This window comes from Chiloscyllium plagiosum, chromosome 1, assembly GCF_004010195.1.
Source record: "Chiloscyllium plagiosum isolate BGI_BamShark_2017 chromosome 1, ASM401019v2, whole genome shotgun sequence".
Taxonomy (NCBI): Eukaryota; Metazoa; Chordata; class Chondrichthyes; order Orectolobiformes; family Hemiscylliidae; genus Chiloscyllium; species Chiloscyllium plagiosum.
Genome location: NC_057710.1, coordinates 72,123,027 through 72,144,342, shown reverse-complemented (window position 1 = coordinate 72,144,342; position 21,316 = coordinate 72,123,027). Strand labels below are relative to the sequence as shown.

The 21,316-nt window shown below is 41.0% G+C and overlaps 1 protein-coding gene across 10 annotated transcripts in view; it reads left to right on the top strand.

Annotated features, from left to right (window-relative positions):
- pde4d (phosphodiesterase 4D, cAMP-specific) overlaps positions 1-21,316 on the top strand; it is a 1,194,146-nt gene that overhangs the window by 1,020,828 nt on the left and 152,002 nt on the right. For all 10 annotated transcript variants that reach the window (XM_043689211.1, XM_043689292.1, XM_043689222.1 and 7 more), the window contains 3 exons: positions 5,699-5,735; positions 12,311-12,387; positions 18,722-18,771. In XM_043689211.1, coding sequence (XP_043545146.1) covers positions 5,699-5,735; positions 12,311-12,387; positions 18,722-18,771 — 164 coding nt within the window. The remainder of the gene's footprint in view (positions 1-5,698; positions 5,736-12,310; positions 12,388-18,721; positions 18,772-21,316) is intronic.

Below are 21,316 nucleotides of genomic sequence, written 5' to 3'. Positions count from 1 at the left end.
AAAATAATGTCCCTTTAGTCATGAAATAAAATTGGATTTTCACAATATATGTAATTACAATCATGATTTTGAAGAAGATAATAGCAACAACTGACTTGTTCTCTTCATTTTACATTTGAAAGAGCATTATGTAAATTATATTCTTGAAAATATATTTCTCACATTGATGACTGAAAGAGTGATTTCCTGGGTAACATGTTTTGATAATTTTTCCTTCTCAAGTTGGATAAAACAATAATAACGCATTACTCAAAGTCAGTGTATCTTTTGGCCCTGGCTATGTTTAGAATAAATTTTGCTCAGATCACATTCCTCTTCACTGGAGTCATCACACACGTACCCACGATGCTGCCATTTATCAATTTCTAGAGGAGGCAAGAAAATGCATCAGTGGTATCTCTAACCAGGCAAGATGCCATGTGCAGTGTGTTAGTTTGATGTTTGTTGCTGGAGACTTTTAAGATAACACAGCTCCTTATTTCAGCTGTTAGCTTCAGCCACGCTCAGAAGAGGTATCAGACAGAATGAAATGGTGGCTCTGGCAACTTAGTTGGAGATAGTGCATGTGTTAAAATATAAAGAACAGTAATTCAGCTGGGACTTGATGCTAATGCAAGATGCATTTGTTGATGAAAGTTATATATCTGTATGCACAGATGATCTCTGCATGGTACACTGTGATTATGGGGACTTTATAACAGTGCTTACTTCTATTCTGTGCAGAAGGTTACTGCCTCACTCTGTTAGCAAAATGTCAAAATGGCCCTGCTTGAGCACCCCTGGTATTTTGAGAACAGAAGTGAAATGCTATGGCTTTATATCGAAGGTCAAGACTGTCCCTTGACAATATCCAGATGTCATGAATGCCATATCACTTGAAGACCATCTGAAAGCAAGCCATTAACCCTGTATTGCAACTTGTGTTATTAACAACGATGTTTGCCTTCACTCCAACACTGAAACTGACAGCAGTTTCTTGAGTCTGAGTGTGAACAATTCAGTGCAGAAATTGTTCTCAGTGATGCACAGTTGTTCCACATAGTGCACTATCAAAGACCCAGCAGTCTACAGTCAATTAGAAAGCACTGAGCTGACAAAAATGGGCCCTTTATGTTCACTGTAAGAGCCCATGAACAGGTTACACTTTGTTTAATGTGGTATAACTGGGTCTTTCGCACTGTATGAACTTCATAATTATTACTGAACAGAGTCAGTGTTGCTGAAAAAAAAGTATTTTTTGTGAAATTTGTTTTCATTATGATAAAACAATTACATTTCTAAAATTTAGGAAGCGTGATTGTGATATTTCAGTTTTCAGCTTCATTCCCTGTGTATTTCCCAATCATTTATTTTGCTCTTTATAGGAAATTTAATTCAAGTGAAAAGCTCAGTACATTTAAATCCTGGTTTACTTTGTGTGAGAATGCTTCAATGTGACTGATGACTTACCCTGCTTTGTGACATCACCATTGTCAATATGTTTGGGACCTTTTTCATTTAATATCAGATTATTGCTGGGAACATAAAATTCACAGTACCAGAGATCACTGTATGGTTGGAGGCAGCTTTCTTCAAAGATCATTGGTGAACACTGTCACTTCTGCACTGACTGTTAAACCCAGAGAATAACATTGTATAGAACTGAGAGGACAGAAACAGAGGTTTTTGATACATGCCAATGTTTATTCTCCATTCATGCCTTGTCCCTCCTCCTATCTCTAACCGTTTCAGCATTAATATATGTAATATAATTTAAGAAGCATGTTCAAACAAATAAAATGCATGCAATTAAAATACTTTTGAATATATCTATTTGTACAATTTGTCCCAGTATAAGTTGCAAACGATTGGGAAAAAAAAATAGAAATGCCATTGATGGCAACTTTTCAGCATGGTTTGATGATTCATCCTTTTTCAGTCATGTTATTCACTGATTCTAAAATCAGGATTTTATAGATATAAAAATGCCATTGTGTTCCTTGAGAAGCAGCAGCTGTAGCTTCATATGCCTGAATTAATTCTCAGTAACCTTCACACAATATCTTGGATGAGAACTTCTAAAGGAAATAACATTTAACAGTGGAACGATGTTATGACCTAGAACAGGGTGTCATGTACATTTGTGAATGTTTCATATTAAAGATATGGAGATTACTGGACTCTTTCTGGCCACTAATTCTACCATGAAAACAGACAATGTACAAAATAATAGCTTCAAAACAATATAACATTATGATAAAAACAGTAACTAAATATATAATACTGACATTTAAATCTCTTATAAGTTTATACTTACTTTTCTTCCTGTAATTTTGAAGCTTTAAGCGGTTTGGTTTAACTCTTAACTGTTTCTATTAAGTAAGGGTTGAAACTGAAGGAAAACACAAAAAGAGAAACTTAAATAATGCTATCATTTACTTTATGATATAGTTTTGCTCCTTGTTGTGGTTCTGTTCGCCGCGCTGGGAATTTGTGTTGCAGATATTTCGTCCCCTGTCTAGGTGACATCCTCAGTGCTTGGGAGCCTCCTGTGAAGCGCTTCTGTGATCTTTCCTCTGGCATTTGTAGTGGTTTGAATCTGCCGCTTCCAAATTCCCAGCTCGGCGAACAGAACCATAACAACGAGCACCCAAGCTACAAATCTTCTCACAAACTTTGAATAGTTTTGCTCCAATAGAAACCAAGCCACCATTTCATAGAATAGCCCAGTGCAAGTTGTCACATTACCTATTTTGACAAGTTAAAGAATGTTAATTTTCTGCAGCACAAATCTTTTTAATGTGGTTTGCATACCATGATCTGAATATATATTCAAAATATCAGGATATTAATGTTTATAACTGTAGATCAGTGAAAGGTAATAAGCCAACCATGGTTAACCAAGAAAGTTAAGGATTGTATCAAGTTGAAAAGAAAAAAACAATGTGGTAAAAATTACTGATAGAATTGAAGTCTGGAAAAGTTTTAAAAATGAACAAAAGATGTTTAAAAATAAGGAGAAAATATGTTTGTGGGCAAATTAATAATTCACTTAAAAATAGACATTACGAGGTTCGATAAATGTGTAAAAGGGAAGAGAGAGGCCATAGTGAACATAGAGAATGAGGCTGGGAAATAATGATGAGGAATCAAATAGTGCCAAATACTTTCAATCAGTTTTCATGGTAGGTAACACAATATTATGAATGCAAAAGTATTTGGGAAACTAATAGGGCTAAAAACCGATACGTTGCCTCTTGTGATATTAAAGAACATGGCCACAGACGTATATACATTGGTTAGAATTTTTAAGGAATTCTTAGATTTTGGAAAAGCCCCAGCAGATTAGAAAATTGCCGATGTAGCACCTTTATTTTAAATCGGGAAGGAGACCAAAAAAAGGGTAACTATGGACCAGTTAGTCATTTGGGAAATGTTATTGTCTATTCTAAAGAATATGATAGCAGAGCATTTAGAAATACACAATATAATCAGCATATCTTCGTAGAATCCCTACAGGGTGAAACAGGCCATTCGATTCATCAAGTCATCATTGACCCTCTGAAGAGCATCCCATCCAATTCCTGTAACCCTGCCCTTTCCATGACTAATCTACCTAGCCTGCACATTCCTGGACATTATGGGAAATTTACCATAGCCACTCCACTTAACCGACATGTCTTTGGAGTGTGGGAGGAAGCCAGAGCACTCAAAGGACACCCACACAGATATAGGGTGAATGTATAAACTCCACACAATCATCCGAGGCTGGAATTAAACTTGAGTCCCTGGAGCTGTTGGGCAGCAGTGCTAACCACTGATCCACCGTTCCACCAGTATGAACCCCACTGTGCCATGAAGGAAAATCATATCTTACAAATTCACCAGAATTATTTGAGGAGGTAACAAGCAGAGTAGATAAAGTCGTCGTAATATTTTTCGATCAGCAATTGGCATTGGACAAGGTATTGCACATAAACCTACTTAATAATTTTACAGCCCATTATATTGGGGTAGTTTATTGAGTATGGATCCAGGATTGGCTAACTAATAGAAGATAGAGAGTTGGAGTCATGGGCGCCTTTTCAGGATGGCATCCTGTAAGTAATGGAATGCCACAGAAATCAGTGATGGAGCTAATGGAGTCACAGTTATTTGTGATATGTATGAATGACTTGAATGAAGGAAGCTATAGCGGATTTTACTATAGCGGATTATTCAAAAATTGGTGGAAAGGCAACTAGTGAGGATAACACACAGAGTCTATAAAGGAATCTAGATGGTTAACTGAGTGGGCAAAACTTGGCAAATGGAATATATACAGATAAGTTTTATTCATTCATGAGATGGGAGCCAGCATTGACAGCCCACCCTCATTGTCCTTGTGAAGGTTGTGCTGAACTATCTTCTTGAACTGCTGCAGTTCATGTGTTGTCATCGACCACAATGCCCTTAGGTAGGGAATTCCAGGATTTTGACCCAGCAACAATAAAGGAATGATGATATATTTCCAAGCAAGGAAATAAGTGTCTTGGAAGGGAACTCACAGGTGGTGGTTTTCCCATATGTCTGCTGGTCTTCCGGGCCATGAAGAAGTGGTCGTGAGTTTAAAAGATACTGCGAAAGGATCCTTGGTGAATTTCTCAGTGTATCTTGTAGATGGTACATACTTTGGTACTCCATATTGTAAGTGGGAAAATGTGCACTCTACCAGGAGATTGGAGGAGCTGAATATTATTTAAATGGAAAAAGACTGTAGAAAACTGCAGCACAATGGATCTTAGCGGGGGGGTCATCATGTATAAATCGCAAAGGTTAGGATTCAAGTTTGGCAGGTAATAGGGAAGGCAAATGGAATGTTTATTTTAAAGGGAATGCAATATACAAAGAGGGAAATCTTGCCAAAACTATACAAGACACTAATTAGTCCACACCTAGAACACTATGTACAGTTTTGGCCTCATTATCTTAGGAAATATATACTGGCATTTGGATGTATTCCAGAAAAGGTTCACTCGATTGAGAACAATGGGATTTTCTGATTATAAATTGTACTCATTAGATTTTTGAAGAACGAAAGACAACCTTAGTGAAATATATAAAACTTTAGGGAGCTTGACAGGATAGATGTGGTCTAACTAGTCTGCGCCGACCAGCTATCCTAAACTGATCTATTCCCATTTGCCAGCATTTGGCCTATATCCTTCTAAATTCTTCCTCTTCATGTACCCATCCAGATGCCTTTTAGATGTTGTAATTGTACTATTCTCCACCATCTCCTCTGGGAGCTTATTCCACCCTCTGCGTGTAAAGATCAGGAAAGGAATCAAGGATTGTGGGAAAAGGCAGGAGAGTGGTGAAGAGGATTGTCAGATCAGCCATAATCTCATTGAATGGCACAGCAAATTTGATAGACTGAGTGGCCTACTTCAGCTTCTGTATAACATATCTCTTATGATTCACTCTGATGAAAATAAGATACTAGCATATCTGCTCATCAGCCGAGATCAGATTGCCATTGAAGCACGGCCTTTTAGAGTTTCTGGCACTGTGGTTCAATTACCAGATGCATTGTATGAATTCATATTTCATGGAGCATTAAAAGTATTTAAATTAATAATTATTCTATATGTTATGCTTATCACAAGTGTTATTTAACAGCTGCAATCTATTTTGATAAAAGATAAATTATAACGATTAATCTATTCATATTTTGCAGCCATGGAGATGACCTAATAGTGACTCCCTTTGCACAGGTATGTTACATCATGTTTCTTTGGGAGCTAATGATAAAGCGCCTTCAGTGAGTGGTGTGCATTGCAGAGAACATTTTTCTAACAATTCCTTATTAAGGGGCAGCATGTAATATTTCCCATTTGAGACTCCAGTTTGTCATAGGAAGCTTTACTTCAGCTGTTTGGGCAGATAAAAGAACCTGTTTTTACAAGTTTGTATTTTGTTAAGTTACCTATTGTGTGGGTTTACTGTATGCTTTTGTCAAACATTAACTGTCTTGAAGCCAAAATTAGCTGGAGTTATACACTTTCTGATGACTGATAACAGGCTCGCATTGAGTTAATGTGAAAAAGAACAATTTTTTAAAAATAAATTTTTATTAAAAACATTTTCAAATCTTTTACAAAACAACTATATATAAAAACAATAGCAAAACACAAAAAGATAGATATAGTACAACAATGTCATGTCACAATACTATTAATGATAAACTACCTACTATTCTACTGCTGCCTCACAGCACCAGGGTCCCAGGTTCAATTCCCACCTCAGGGGACTCTCTGTGAGGAGTTTGCACATTCTCCCCGTGTCTGCATGAGTTTCCTCCGAGTGCTCCGGTTTCCTCCCACAATCCAAAGATGTGCAGGTTAGGTGAATTGGCCATGCTAAATTGCCCATAGTGTTAGGCGCACTAGTCAGAGGGGAAATGGGTCTGGGTGGGTTACTGTTCGGAGGGTCGGTGTGGACTGGTTGGGCTGAAAAGCCTGTTTCCACACTGTAGGGAATCTAATCTAATCTAATCAAGACAAACGTATCTACTTAAATTAGACTACAATCAATTTAAATAAAAACGAAATTAAGCTGAATTCAAATTAGCTTAAATTAAATTATATCACATTACTTTATTCTATTTCACTCACCATGCCTCCACTAAAGCTCCCATCCCCTGGGAGAACCAGTCGTTGTACCTGTATTTTGTTTTCCCCAGCTTCCCCCTGCCAGGGCCCCATGGGCACCCAGACTGATCCCCACGGCTATATCACGGCCCTAATTAATATTGCCGAAAAGTCTGTGTCAATATAATTTGGAAATGGAGTTCTTATAAAACCACTCCATTTTGTGATGCACCATATTTGTGGGGTAGTCTTGGGGGAGATGCTCCATCACCAGCTTGCACCACCCCATAAGAACTAAGGGTTTTTCCAACATCCAATTCATTAATATGTTCTTCCTTGCACCATGGGTAAGAATGTTACATAGTCTCTTCTCACGTTCACCCCGGGAGGGAAAATTTGGGAGCCCAGAAAAAGAAATACCGGGCCCTTTTTGACTTCAATTCCCAGGATTACCTTCAGCTCTCTGACTATGGCACTCCAGTGTCTCTGGATCTTGCAACATGACCAATAGCAGTATCTAAGATGGCCTATAATAATTTTACATTTGGGACATCCTGGAGACACTCCTCTCTTGACCTTAGCTAGCCTCTCTGGTGTCATATGTGCCCTCTGTAAAATCTTCAATTGCATAGCCTGCGCTTCGTTACATATTGAGATTTTCTTTACATTTTCCCATATATCTTCCCTTGTTTCTAATGAAATATCCTCTCCTAGTCCCTGATTCCAAGCCCAACAGAGTTTATCCACATCTCCTAAGGCATGCCCTTTCTGTAAATGATATAAAGTACTAACTGAAAGAGCGCCCGTGCACCGGAGCACTCTTTTCTCCACATCTGATTTGTAAAACTGAGCCCGGAGCATGGTCTTCCTACGTATATAATCCCTTATCTGAAAGTACCAGAAAAAGATCCCTATTAGACCATCCATACTTCTGAGTCAGTTGGCTAAATGACATCAAGACCTCCCCCTTGAATAAATCTCCCAAACAAGAGATTCCCTTGTTCTCCCATACCTTAAAGACAGAGTCCATTGCTCCAGGTTTAAATCCTTGGGCTCCCGCCAATGGCGTAAACGGCGAGGTCTTAAGCCAATTGCCCTCGTCTTGCCTCATTATCCTCCAAGCTTTCACCATATTTAAGATGATTGGGCTCTTACACTGCTCTTTCACAGGTTTCATCTTATCCATGAATAATAGAATAACTAGGGGACATCGTGTCTGCGAGGCTTCAATGTCAAGGCAAATCGACTCCAATTCCCCCCGTACCCAGTCACCCACATATGATAACAGGGCACTTATTTGATATCTCTTGGGTGGGGGCTGCAACTTAGTAAATTTAATTAGGGGGCACTGTGACACCAAATAAAGGACCCGAGCCAACCATTGAGCCTCCGGAACACTTGTCTGGGTAGCAACAATGGGAGCATTCTCATGAGGTACAACAGGCGAGGAAGAAGATGCATTTTAATCAGGGCTGCTAGGCCTAACAATGATAACGGTAATCCTTATCCTCTCCAGTAATTGTGCATAGTTAGCTTTATACACCTGGTGGAAGGCAGGGGTAATAAAAATTCTCAAATATAAAAAACCTTTTGACAACTATTTAAACAAGAACTGCCTTCCACTAATCCCCCCACTGGCATGACTTTCGATTTTGTGAAGTTGATCCTGTATCCCGAAAAACTGTCAAATAAATTAATTTTTTGAAACAATTGAGGAATAGACTCCTCCAGATTGGCCAAGAACAAAAGGACATCATCAACCTATAGGATGATCTTACACTCTCCCATTTCCACCCTTGTCGCCACAATTTCAGGATCCCTCCTGATAGCCTCGGCTAGCGGCTCAATTACCAAGGTAAATAACAGCGGTGAAGAGAACACCATGTTAGGTACCTCTTCCCAATATTAAAGTTATCCGACTTGGTGCCGTTTGTGATGACAGCTGCCTTAGGATCATTATATAACACTGCCACCCATCTGGCAAAGGCTACCACAGTCCAAAGTGCTCTAGGACCCCAAACAGGTAGGGCCATTCGATGCAGTCAAATGCCTTTTCCGTGTCTAGGGAGACCACCAAACCCCGGATCAATTTTTGCTGGTGGACCTGCATTATGTTCAGTCCCCTCCTGATGTTGTTGGAGGAGTTACGGCCCTTGATAAAAACCACATGATCTTCTTCTATAATATAGGGCAACACCCCTTCCAACCTCAGGGCCAGCACCTTTGACAGAATTTTAAAGTCTACATTCAACAATGAAATTGGTCTGTAGGAAGCACGTTCTTTGGGGTCTTTCCTCTCCTTTAAAATGAGGGAGATATTCGCCTTCCTAAGAGAGGGCAGAAGACAATCCTGTGTATATGAATAGCTATACATCCCCAGAAGTGGCTCCATCAACACATTTATGAATTCCTTATAAAATTCACTCGGGAATCCATATGGCCCCGGTGCTTTGCCACCCTGGAGATGCTTTATTGTTCCCTGCACGTCTTGTATCGTCATAGGCGCATTTAACAGGGAGACTTGTTCCGCGTTTATACTAGAGAGGTCCAGGTTCTCAAAAAAAGACTGCATTCTCACTGCACTGTCTTCGCCACCCTCCAACCACTATAACACTGCAAAGTATTCCCGAAATCTAACGGAATAGTTTTTAGACTTTATAGAGTTAATGTCTTTGTCGCTTGCTGTACCTCAGATAAGCTTTCTCCTCTTGGGAAACCAACAGGCTGCCCTGGACGACTATGGCTCGTGATTTGTTCAGGTGGTGCACCTGGAGTGTAAAAGGGAGCCATTTCCCCATTAAAAGAAAGAAGGTGCTGTCAAGCCTTAGGAAGGAAAGGGTTGACATCGCCCTGCTGCAGGAGACACATTTAACTGACGAGGAACATCTGAAGCTGCAACAGGGGCGGGGTTATGACAGGGTATTCTTCTCCTCCATAGCTCCAAGAGTAGAGGAGTGGCTATACTGGTAAGAAGGAACCTCCTCCTCCAGTAACTCACGGGTAAATGTGCCAGCCTTCTCTCTGACAGACGTAATGGATTAGGAAGCATTTTCCTTTCTAGCCAGATATGCCAAATATCTACCTAGTTTATCTCAAAATTCAAACAATCTTTGTTTAGCAAAGGAGACATTTTTTTGCCACCTGTGTGTGCAATGAGTTAAGAGCAGCCCGAAGAGCCGTGACCTGCTGCAGCTTGACCAATGAAGGCCTGTTATAATTTGCTTCCTCAGCTACCTTCACCCGAGTCTCCAGCATCCATTGCTGCTCCTCCCTCTGCCTCCTTCTAGTCGTTGAATACAACATGGTCAGGCCTCATAAATATGCCTTAATGGCCTCTCAAAGTATTGCCGGATTACCGGCTGTACCTGAGTTGATTTCCGAGAAGGCCCTGAACTCTTTTGTAATGTACTCAACAAATTTGCTATCCCTTAACAGGAATAGGTTGATGCACCAGTGCCATACATCTATTCCACCACCCTAGGTTTTAACATCTAAATACGCCGGCATGGTCCGAGATACTTATATTCCCAATTTTGCAAGCCAATGCTCTGTCCAAACAAACCGATGGCATAAGGAACATGTCAATTCATGTGTGGCACTTGTGTGGGTTGGAATAAAAAGTAAAGCCTCTTCCATTAGGGTGGAGATACCTCCACACATCCACTAATCCCAACTCCTCACACACATCCACCAACTGTCTAGATTACACAGGCGTACCTGCCAGGCCCCTTGGCATCCTGTCTACCCCGGGATCCATTAGGCAGTTAAAATCCCCTCCTCTAATTGTGCAGTGCACCCCAAAATTCATTAATTTAGCAATTGCATCAATTAGAAGGTGTGCCAGAGACAATAAACATTCAGGATGCCATAATCTTCTCCATGTATTAGAGCTTTAAGAATGATCAATTGTCCATTTTTGTCCTTAATTTGCTCAATTATCTGGAGAAGGAGGTCCCTTCTTACCAGTATAGCTACTCCTCTACTCTTGGAGCTATGGAGAAGAAGAATACCCTGTCATAACCCCCTCCCCATTGCAGCTTCAGATGTTCCTCATCAGTTAAATGTGTCTCCTGCAGCAGGGCGATGTCAACCCTTTCCTTCCTAAGGCTTGACAGCACCTTCTTTCTATTAATGGGGAAATGGCTCCCTTTTACACTCCAGGTGCACACCTGAACAAATCACTAGCCATAGTCGTCCAGGGCAGCCTGTTGGTTTCCCAAGAGGAGGAAGCTTATCTGAGGTACAGCGAGCGACAAAGACATTAACTCTATAAAGTCTAAAAATTATTCCTATAAAACCTACTACAACTAAAAAAACTAATCGTTACATTAACTTAAACAAACACATAAATAAACCCCAATTCACTTGAAATCTCCCCACTTGCCCATAGGGGGCAATCCTCCCAATCCTTGCTACCATCCTGGCTCCTTCCAGCTGAGGCCATGCCCAGGCAATGCACTGAGAAAGAGAACATGTTATTTACATTCTGAGAGTTAACAATGGAAGCCCACCCTCCCCTCTCTACACCTCTTCTCCATACATCCTAACCACAGGTATAGCCACCCTCAATCCAAAAAAAAGGACCTCAGAAAATAACCAACTGACCAAAATGATAAATAAATCTGGTTTTACACCAAGGCAGTACAAAAGCTATAAAACCAGTTTGAATCTCCTGGCAGCATGGCAGATATTGGCTCCATTGCTGCTTCAATCGTTTCTCGGAATTTGCCAAACTCAGCTGCTGCCCCATTAAATCCAAAGGGAGTTTGAGGATATCGACGGGCACCCCGACGCCATAGGAGAGTGCCCTGCTTGCTATACTTCTTTCCCCTTTTCCTTTATTCACCTTCGTTCTGATCTTAGAGCTGTCAAACCACAGTGTTAGCAGCTGCAAATGTTCAGTAACTTTATATTATCGATTTTTCTCCCAGAGGTGGTTAATGAGGGGGCGCAGGGTAAAGGTCCACCTTGCCAGGGGTATGGCACAGAGCCCAGCTCAGCAGACCACTCAGACCGCAACATCTTGGATCTCTCTGAAAAAGAACAAATTTAAATGTATATAATATTCTATGGGAGATGTACAGTTAATTTGGTGATAGAGCACAAATTGGAGGGAAGCCAGTGGTTAGTAAGAAAATCAGTGCATCTATTTTACACAAAGGTCTCGCTTCTTTTCCAATGTTTTTATGCCATCTCTGGGTATGTCACACAGAATTTCCTCTTACCACTAATAGAGAAGGCAATTTTCCCTTCTTGCACAGCCATCAGATCCCACTGCCTTACCCAATCTATACATAAAGGGTTAGAGAATGGTATGTAAGTTTCAAACAGCTAATCCAGACAAAGACATTCCTCTTGCCAAATTTTATACAGTAGTTAGTAGATCAGCAGTTTGTCCTTCTAGAGATTGATGGATGCTCAATTTAGATCAATATTACTTTTGGTTTAGGCCAAACAGGTTTGACTAAACACATTGCTCGTGTATTCCTTTAGCATATCATATTCTTACACCACATTAAGGTTAGAAAGCATGTTTCTGAGTTTATTGACTTCTGTAAATGCTGAATTTAGTGAGTAGGACTGATTTGTGACCATTTGAGGAAACCCCTAAAGACTGTAAAGTGAAGTTAATCTAAGTTTTAATGTATTATATGTGATGTATTTTCTTGGTACATACATTTACCATTATATCTCTGCAGGTGCTAGCAAGCCTGCGCACTGTAAGGAACAATTTTGCTACTCTAACCAACTTGCAAGAACGAGCATCCACCAGCAAGTAAGTTACAGTGGTATTGAATAACTTTGTTGGCTTTCAGATCTGATATCAAAGAAAATTCCAATGTAGAAGCAGATCGTTTGATTAATCAAGTATAGCTAACTAATTAAAGATTACAAATATGTAATGCCCCGAGATATAATACAAATCTAAATTATCATGGAAAGTCAAAATTGCCTTGTCACCATGTATAGTATGCAACTAATGTTTTTTTTGCAACACTGGTCCAAGTGTTATTAATCCTTGGGGTATGAGTTGCAAGTCAGCTGTGACAGTGTAGAGGGGAGCAGATTGAAAATGCTACAGATCTGGAGAATACTTCAGCAGCTGCTGTCATACCTGGACTGTGACTATCAGAATGGTCTCTGGGCTCATCCCATGAAAAGTTTGAGATAGATCATACTGCTGATATTGCCAGTTAAGTTCTTTGGTGGATTAAAGCATTGCAATCATTAGATGGTTTGCTTTGGAGAATTATCTCCAAGTTGACCTTGAAAGAAACACTGCACTGTTTCACTCTATTGCAGGCAGCAATTTTCTTTTGTAGCCTTCCTGTTTCCTTCTAAGAGCTCCCATTCTTTTGCTTCACTCCACTTTTAAACCTTAGTCATGGCTCAGTGGGTAGCACTCTGATCTTAGCATCACAAGATTGTGAGTGCAAGTCCCACTTCAAGGCTTGAATACAAAAGGCAAGAAGAATACAGTACTGAAGGAGTTCTATTGGCAGTCTATCTTTGGGCAGTTAAACAGAGACTCCATTTGCCTTCTCAAGAACAGCTAAAATATCCTGTGGTGCTATTTTGAAGCAAAGCAAGATTGATATCCTTGATGCCCTGGTTAACATTAATCCTTCAATCAGGATCAGAAAAGTAGATTATTATGTTGCTACTTGTGAGAATTTGTTGTGTGCACATTGACTGTTATGAATCCTAGCTGAAAATGTGTTGCTGGAAAAGCGCAGCAGGTCAGGCTGCATCCAAGAACAGGAGAATCGACGTTTCGGGCATAAGCCCTTCTTCCTGAAGAAGGGCTTATGCCCGAAACGTCGATTCTCCTGTTCCTTGGATGCTGCCTGACCTGCTGCGCTTTTCCAGCAACACATTTTTAGCTCTGATCTCCAGCATCTGCAGCCCTCACTTTCTCCTGTTATGAATCCTACATTAGAACACTTCAAAACAAGTGCTCAGTTGGCTGGAATGTATTTTGAAATATTTGGTGGTCATTAAAAGTGTTTTTTAAATACAGGTCTTTATGTTTGACTTTATGGAATGTCAGGCTTGGAAACCAAGATCTGGCTTGATAATACAGCATTTTAGTTCTGCACTTTGGACACATGTATTGCAGTGCTGCTGCCAGGCCACTTTGCGTGCAGGAACAGGACTCATCTTGTGCATCTGAACAGGATTCTCGATGCTCTCAGCTTGCTTTCTTTGCCCTGATTCACCTTGAACCTACTTGGAATTGCCATGCCATCTCTGCCTTGTGTTGCCTCTTTGCACGTGGATGCCTGTTCAGAACTTTCACTGTGGTAAGTCAGGGAGCTGCACAGAGATGTGGCAGGGACCTGGTCACTCGTCAGTCAGCGCTGCAATTCCAACTCACTCGTGAGGTGGGCCACGGTCAGTCCTTGGGGCCTATTCATTTAATGTCAAGGGAAGTTATCAGAGGCCGCTGCTGTGTTGGAAAAGCTGGGAAAGTCAATTGAGGCAGCCAGCTGGAAAGCGAACAGAATAATTGTGAAAGGAAGCAACTCAATATATAATGTAGGGAGACATTAAAGCATGGGAGGGAAAGAGGTACTGCAGGAAGGCGGGTCATCACATGGTCACCACTGCCCTGGCTTTGATGTGGGGCAGTGCATTGCTAAGCTTTACAAACACGCTGCAAAGTCTCATCAGCTGTACAAGGTCATGGAGCTGCTTACCTTACACTTTGGATTCCAGCATTGTCACAACATTCTCTTATATGCAATGCTACATTTCTGCAGTAAAGTGGGGTGGGAGCAGAAATTGCCATTCTCCCTTTGAAACTGTTGCATGTGCAGCATTCATCTGAATCAGACCGATGACATAAAAGTCCACACAGGTATCCCATTGCCCTCCTTGTTAGCAGCTTCCATGTGCTAATGTATGCAAGACAATAGTTAACTGTAATTTGTAAGCTTGAAATGCTGACTGATCATGTTATTGAGGAGCTGCTTTATTTCTGATATTCCCCATATTAGCTCATTGGAACCCATCCCCAATAAATCAAGGCACAGAATCTGTTGTTGTGTCTGTCTCCACTGCTCTACAAGAGTCCACAGGAATTGATGTTCACACAGGCATCTCGAAGCCCAGGAACCCACAGCAAAATCTGGCAGATATGGAGTATATCCTCTTATTGAAGAGTTTCCAGTGAAAGGTGCCCTCATGCTGTGAAGAAAGTACAAGAGACCCACAGCCTTTGTTAGAATGTCCACAAGATGAATGAAGGCACTACTAATGAGGCTGTCCCAGGGCATTGTAAGAGAACAATCTCATCTGAAGTATTTGAGCTGCAAAGCAGTACACACTGTACACAGGTAGGGGTCAGAATGGTATCATCAGACCCAGTGTCTGTGCAGTGTAACACTGCATTCCTCTGGGGACATTGAGGCCCATCGATGTCCCTTCAATTGAGAATCTGATGCTTACTTAGGTCTGGGAATACATTGCAGTAAAGTACAAACACAGTGCACCACATAATCCTTCCACATTGTGCTCTAGACAACTGCAGCACACAGAGGCAAGCTGATGGACAATAGGGATCTGTGACAGCTGCAGTATTGTATCATATCGGAAAATGAGGATCTTGATCAGAAGGGACATCACCTTTTTTTCCCCTCCTAGTACATTGCGATGCAACGCAGGGACATGCAGATGGGGTAGAGGGCCTTGTCCTACAGCAGAACCTGTTGGACTTGGAGTTTTGAGCAGATAATCCTAGGAGTATTTGTGGCTAGAGAGTGCACCCATTCTGAAGATATTCAGGACTAAAACACCCTCCTTCGTTTGAACCTCCTTTGTCTTGGTAGAGGGGTCGGGTATTTCTCGGAGACCTTGGAGTGGCAGGCGTGAGTCGTTCCTTCTCTGGCTGGGCACCACCTGGCACTGCACCATCTTGTGAGGAAAAACTGGGGTCAAGATGTCTCAATACCTGTTCTGAAGAAGGGACACTGGACCCGAAATGTTAACTCTGCTTTCTCTCCACCGATGCTGCCAGAGCTGCAGTGTTTCTCCAGCATTTTCTGTTTCTTTGTCTCACCATCCTGTTGCTTTGTTGTTGGCTTTTATCATGAGTGGCTAATGTGAAGGTGTGCACCTCCATCAGCTTATGAGGATTCTGCTGGGCCTGCCTCTCCATGGTAACCGGCAGCTTGCATACAAAGAGAGCTGGACACTCATGTTAGAGTAAGCACAGAACAGATGGACTCGTCCAAACTTTGATCCAGTTTCCTGTGCATTTTTGACCGTCATATTAGCATCTAAGACAGTGGGGTTCTCTCCTGCCTGTGACTGAACAGCTGCCTAATCTCTCGCAGTGATCTGAGTGCAATGTTTCTTCCACCACCAGCTGCCAGGATGTGCCAGTCATGTGCCCAACAGAATGTGCTTCTTATTGTATTTGAGCTATATTACCCACTGTGCAATCAGTGTCTGAGCTGGTACAGGGTGAAGGAGATGGCCTTGCTATTGCATCTTCTGAAGGAATTGTCGGTTCCTCTTCAGAGATGGAGGATGTGATGTTGGCTGAAGGAGCAGTTCTCCTCATGATGAAGACTGTGTGTATCCCGCTGGTGCCTGTAGGGGACGAGAGATGGAATGAGTTGCGCAAATAGGGGTAGAAGCTTGGACACATGAAGATTACAGGCATAGCACTTAACAACAAATCTGAATTGGTTGCCAGGATATGGGGGTTTCAGTATCACCATGAGTGACCACTGTCCTCGCCTACTTTAGGAAGAAGGGGGTTAGCAGGTGAGTGTCAGGCACCCACTATCATCCTGCTGCCTCTTCTCTATTGAGGGTCGTTTCCTTCTGTAACGAGATAAGGGCAGGGAGAGAGTGAGCTGAAAGTGGTTGGCACAACTGTTAGTGGCGGTGCAGGTGGGGGAGAAATGATGAGGTATCCCAAGTGACCTTGCAGGCTTGGTAGTTTGGAGGGATAAAATAGGTTAGAATGATTTGAGGGAAGGTTCTTCATGCATAGAATCACAGAAACATACTGTACAGGAGAGGCCCATTGAGTCTGTACCTGGTCTGCAGTAGTGCAAGTTTTAGACCATGAGGTGTCTCCAATAGTGTCACTGGTCGGAATCCCAGAAGATCCCAGTGAGCCCGTCTGCTGCTGGTATGTGTGAGATAATATGAGAATAGCACTGTGGAGGGGTGGTGCATAGTTAATAAAATGAGTGCCGTAAAATTGTGCGTGTTAGTACTGTAGAGCTCACAAGAGGAAATCCTCCCCAAAATTCTCAAGTGTGCACACTAAGAGTGCAAATGAGAATCTTGGAGGTGCAGCCTGGTTGAATTCATGAGGTTTGTGCCTGTTCATGCACAAGAAGTGTCCTGTAAGCAACCCTCCAATGAAACATGCAGATGCACTCCAAAAGTGCATCTTTGAAGGAAGAACTGTGTTGCTAGTGGATTGGAAATGTGCTATGCATGTGTGGTGAGGCTCGTAGATATCTAATGCCATGTTATGTAGATGGAGGATGTATGGCATTCTTGCTCAAGAGGCATGCCCTGAGATACTGGTGACTGCTGTCTATCAGAGCAAGTGCTGAGCTGGAGTCACCAATTAACTGCTCCAACTTCCAAGTTGGGACTTAGCACCATCTCGTTTCTATCCGATGGGCAGGCCAAGAGAAAATTTGTACATCAGTGATGCAAGATTCAGTAATAATGAGATGTTAATCCATACTAATTTATACAAATAGGCTTCTTGCCACTCGGTGAGAATTTTGTCTTGTCCTTCACCTCTTGATTGGAAAATAAGAACCTTTGCTCTTGATTTTGAAAGCCTCCTTGCTATTGCCCCAACTCTTTCGACAATGTCCATGTCACTCAGGGGCTGGGAAAGTTCTGCACAACAACTCATTTCACACATCTTGTGATTGTTAGTTTTATTGAAGCTTTTGGAAATAAAAATTGGCAAGATGCAAATTGACTATCAACACGTACCTGTTTTACGCTATTACATGAAATCAACATTACCCCTTTTGTTTCCAAGTGTTGCCTTATTTTTGATGATTTACTTGATCTGTCTGATTATCCAGGACTGAGTTAAATGATGTTCTAAATCCTTATTGGAGTAGCAATACAGTGATTTATGGAGTATTTTATTTTTGAGGTTAGGTTAATTGGCCATGCTAAATTGCTCTAGTGTTAGGTGCATTAGTCAGGGGTAAATACAGGGTTGGTGAATGGATCTGGGTGGGTTTCTCTTCGGAGGGTCGGTGTGGACTTGTTGGGCTGCAGGGCCTGTTTCCATATCATAGGTAATCTAATCTAATCTAATATCTCATATAGTAACATCTATATAGTTATACATGATTATCTATTTGTCCATTTTTGTGATATCTTTAAGATGTTAAAGAATGACGTGAAACTGTGTTGGAAATGCTATTTAGGAACATTTTTTCAGTGTATTAATTGGTACTGTATAAATACTATCAGTCAGATCATATCACATACCACAGCGACCTCTACTGTTACAAATAACTGGATCAACAATTTGAGTTTCTGAATGCAATGGGTGGATTTATTCAAACAATTATATTATTCTGAAGTAAGTGTATGTCATTTAGCCATTAGAAACGTGAGCTTCTTACAGAAACATCTTGAATACATGAAATACAGTGATCTGACCAGTTCACATAAGAACTTTATCACAGCAAAAAATCAGTTTAAAAAATGCAAGTACTTGAATAAAATATCTTGCACTCAACTATTGTACTCTTGTTCCACTAATGTCCAATAATGAAAAGCAACGATAATTATCGAACATTATTCCTATTTCTAGTAACTTTATTCATTCAAATATGTAGCAGTTATTATTTAACTATTTATGATAAATTAAAAGACATTAAATAATTGACTACTTTTCGAATTGAAGTTTTTTTCAAAGGTTATGTTTAGTTTTATTTAGATACATCAACTGGTAGCATAGGATTATTTAGGCACAGTTTTATTTTATATTGGTATGCAAAAGGTAATATTTTTCAAACATTTGTCTGGAGACTCTTAACTTGTGAGAGCAGTTAGGGTGTTGCTAGAAGTCTAACTTGATGCATTTATGTTAATGATTTCAGACGCTCACCAATGTGTAACCAACCACCGATGAATAAGCCAAGTTTTACAGGTGAGTGATTCATTTCTTCACTATAAAAGCTTTGCCAACTTGAATTATACCAAATGACATGTTTTATGGAGCATGGTTGTGATATATTTGTCTGCAGTATAGTCTGGTGGATGTAGGGCCATGCCTGACATTTTCTTATTCCTCACTTGGCCAGGAAATTAAAGACAGGTAACTTATGGCAGTTGATTAACTGACAATGTCAGAGTCCACAATACAGGATATCTTCTTGCATTCTGAGGAAAACAGGCCACTTAAAAGTAGGGAAACATGTTTTTTGTACAAATATTTATATCTGATTGTTAACTTTTAGTCAAAACCTTGAGAACAGATCATGAGCATCAATTCTGTTGGCGAATAGAACGTGTCATGGGAAAATCTGGTGGTTGAGTAGCAAAATAAAAATAAATGAATAGACATTAGCAAAGCAAAATGTGATTTGTAATCTGTTAACACAGCGGAACTTGTTATTTTTAAGTACCATTGCAGTTTGGAACAAACATGGTCCACAATATAGCAGAGTCCATTTGACTCAATTCATCTATTTTATCTCGGTGCTAAGAAAGTCCAAAATCACTTCTACTGAACTCGTCTGTCCACATGGGCCTTTAGAATTCTATGAAATCTTTGCTAAGGTACATCATTTTTGTTGCTGGGCAAACCAAATATTTCATACGCAACCTGAAATGGAACATGGGTGGTGAGTTTCCATTTTCTGTAAGTAAATGGTTTCAGACATTGAAAGACAGTTCAGTTAACTTGATTTCTAAAGGGCCTTGTCAGTTGATGTCTCTTTAAACTTAAGTTATTCTATTGAAGAGAAATGTTGATAAACAGCTCAGATGTATTTAAGGATGAAATTGCCACAGGAGTACTAGGAATCGGTTCCCTTTGTGTATTTCCGAGGTGGGACAGGCACAGGGTATTTCTTGCAAGGAAAACAATTTTTAAAAAGTTACTGAAGTCATTTCTTGTAAAAAGAACATAATTTAAAAAAAATATAATAAATCATGCAAGCATGGAACTGCAGGTGATATATCTAACTCTATTAGAACCATTTCCTGTGCTTTGTATTGAGGATGTAGTTCAATCTGTTAGTGGGATTGTGTTAATTTACAACTTCTGTAACCTATTTTTGGATACACGTTTAAGTAGTACAATTAGATATGTATACCAATGCTGTTTATGATGAGAATCCTGTTAAAATTTTAATGAAACATTTTGCACAATTTGTGAGTTTGAATTTTTATTTCAATTCAACTGAAACTATCCAATAAAGAGAGCTTCCAAAATTTTGTTAGAAGCTTCCATTTTAAACTATGGGGTGGACTTTACACAGCCTATCCACGTCTCTAGGTAAAATGCCAAGGGGACAGTGAGGGTGGAAGCGATTCCATGTTTGTGACGGCTGCTGCAGAGCAACTTAATGCTGGGAACTGGACTTTACTGTAAGACTGAGGTGGGCAGCCCACCTTCAAGAGCTGCTGGCCAATCTAATTGACTGACAACTCTGCCATCGCAGCTACACCAGACTGGAGTGGTGGCCTTCATTGAGACAACAAGCAGTCTCCAAAGCAGTAGAACCTCGACGGACAATTAGGTCCAAGAGTGAAACCAAGAGAGAAAATGCTGGAAAATCTCAGCAGGTCTGGCAGCATCTGTAAGGAGAGAAAAGAGCTGACATTTCGAGTCTAACTGATCCTTTGTCAAACCTAGAAATAGGGAGGTATTTATACTGGGCTGAGAGAAGGTGAGTCATGGCTCCAGAAGCAAAGGTAGCAATAAAGAGGTAATAATGACAGTGCATAGAGAGGTTATAGGGAGATTAGGAGCTGTGAATGATCAAGACTGAAGCCAGTGCTATGTGACAAAATATGTGGGGGATTGGAGGTTGGGTGAAGCAGAGACAAAATGGAAAACAGGGGAGAAGGGTAGCCCCCTCCCTCCCCTCCCAGAACAAAGATAGGGTCCCTCTTGTTCTCACCATTCACCCCACCAGTCTTCACATGCAAAAAATAATCCTCCGCCATTTTCGCCAACTCCAAAAGAAACAACCACTAAACACATCTTCCCTTCTCTCCCCCTGTTTGCATTCCACAGAGATCATTCCCTCCGGGACAACCTAGTCCACTCCTCATCACACCTAACGCCTCTCCTATCACACACAGCACCTTCCCATCACACCTAACACCTCTCCCATCACACACAACACCTTCACATCACACCTACCTCCTCTCCCATCACACATAGCACCTTCCCATCACACCTAACACCTCTCCCATCACACACATGCCACCTTCCCATCACACCTAACACCTCTCCCATCACACACATGCCACCTTCCCATCACACCTAACACCTCTCCCATCACACACATGCCACCTTCCCATCACACCTAACACCTCTCCCATCACACACATGCCACCTTCCCATCACACCTAACACCTCTCCCATCACACACATGCCACCTTCCCATCACACCTAACACCTCTCCCATCACACACATGCCACCTTCCCATCACACCTAACACCTCTCCCATCACACACA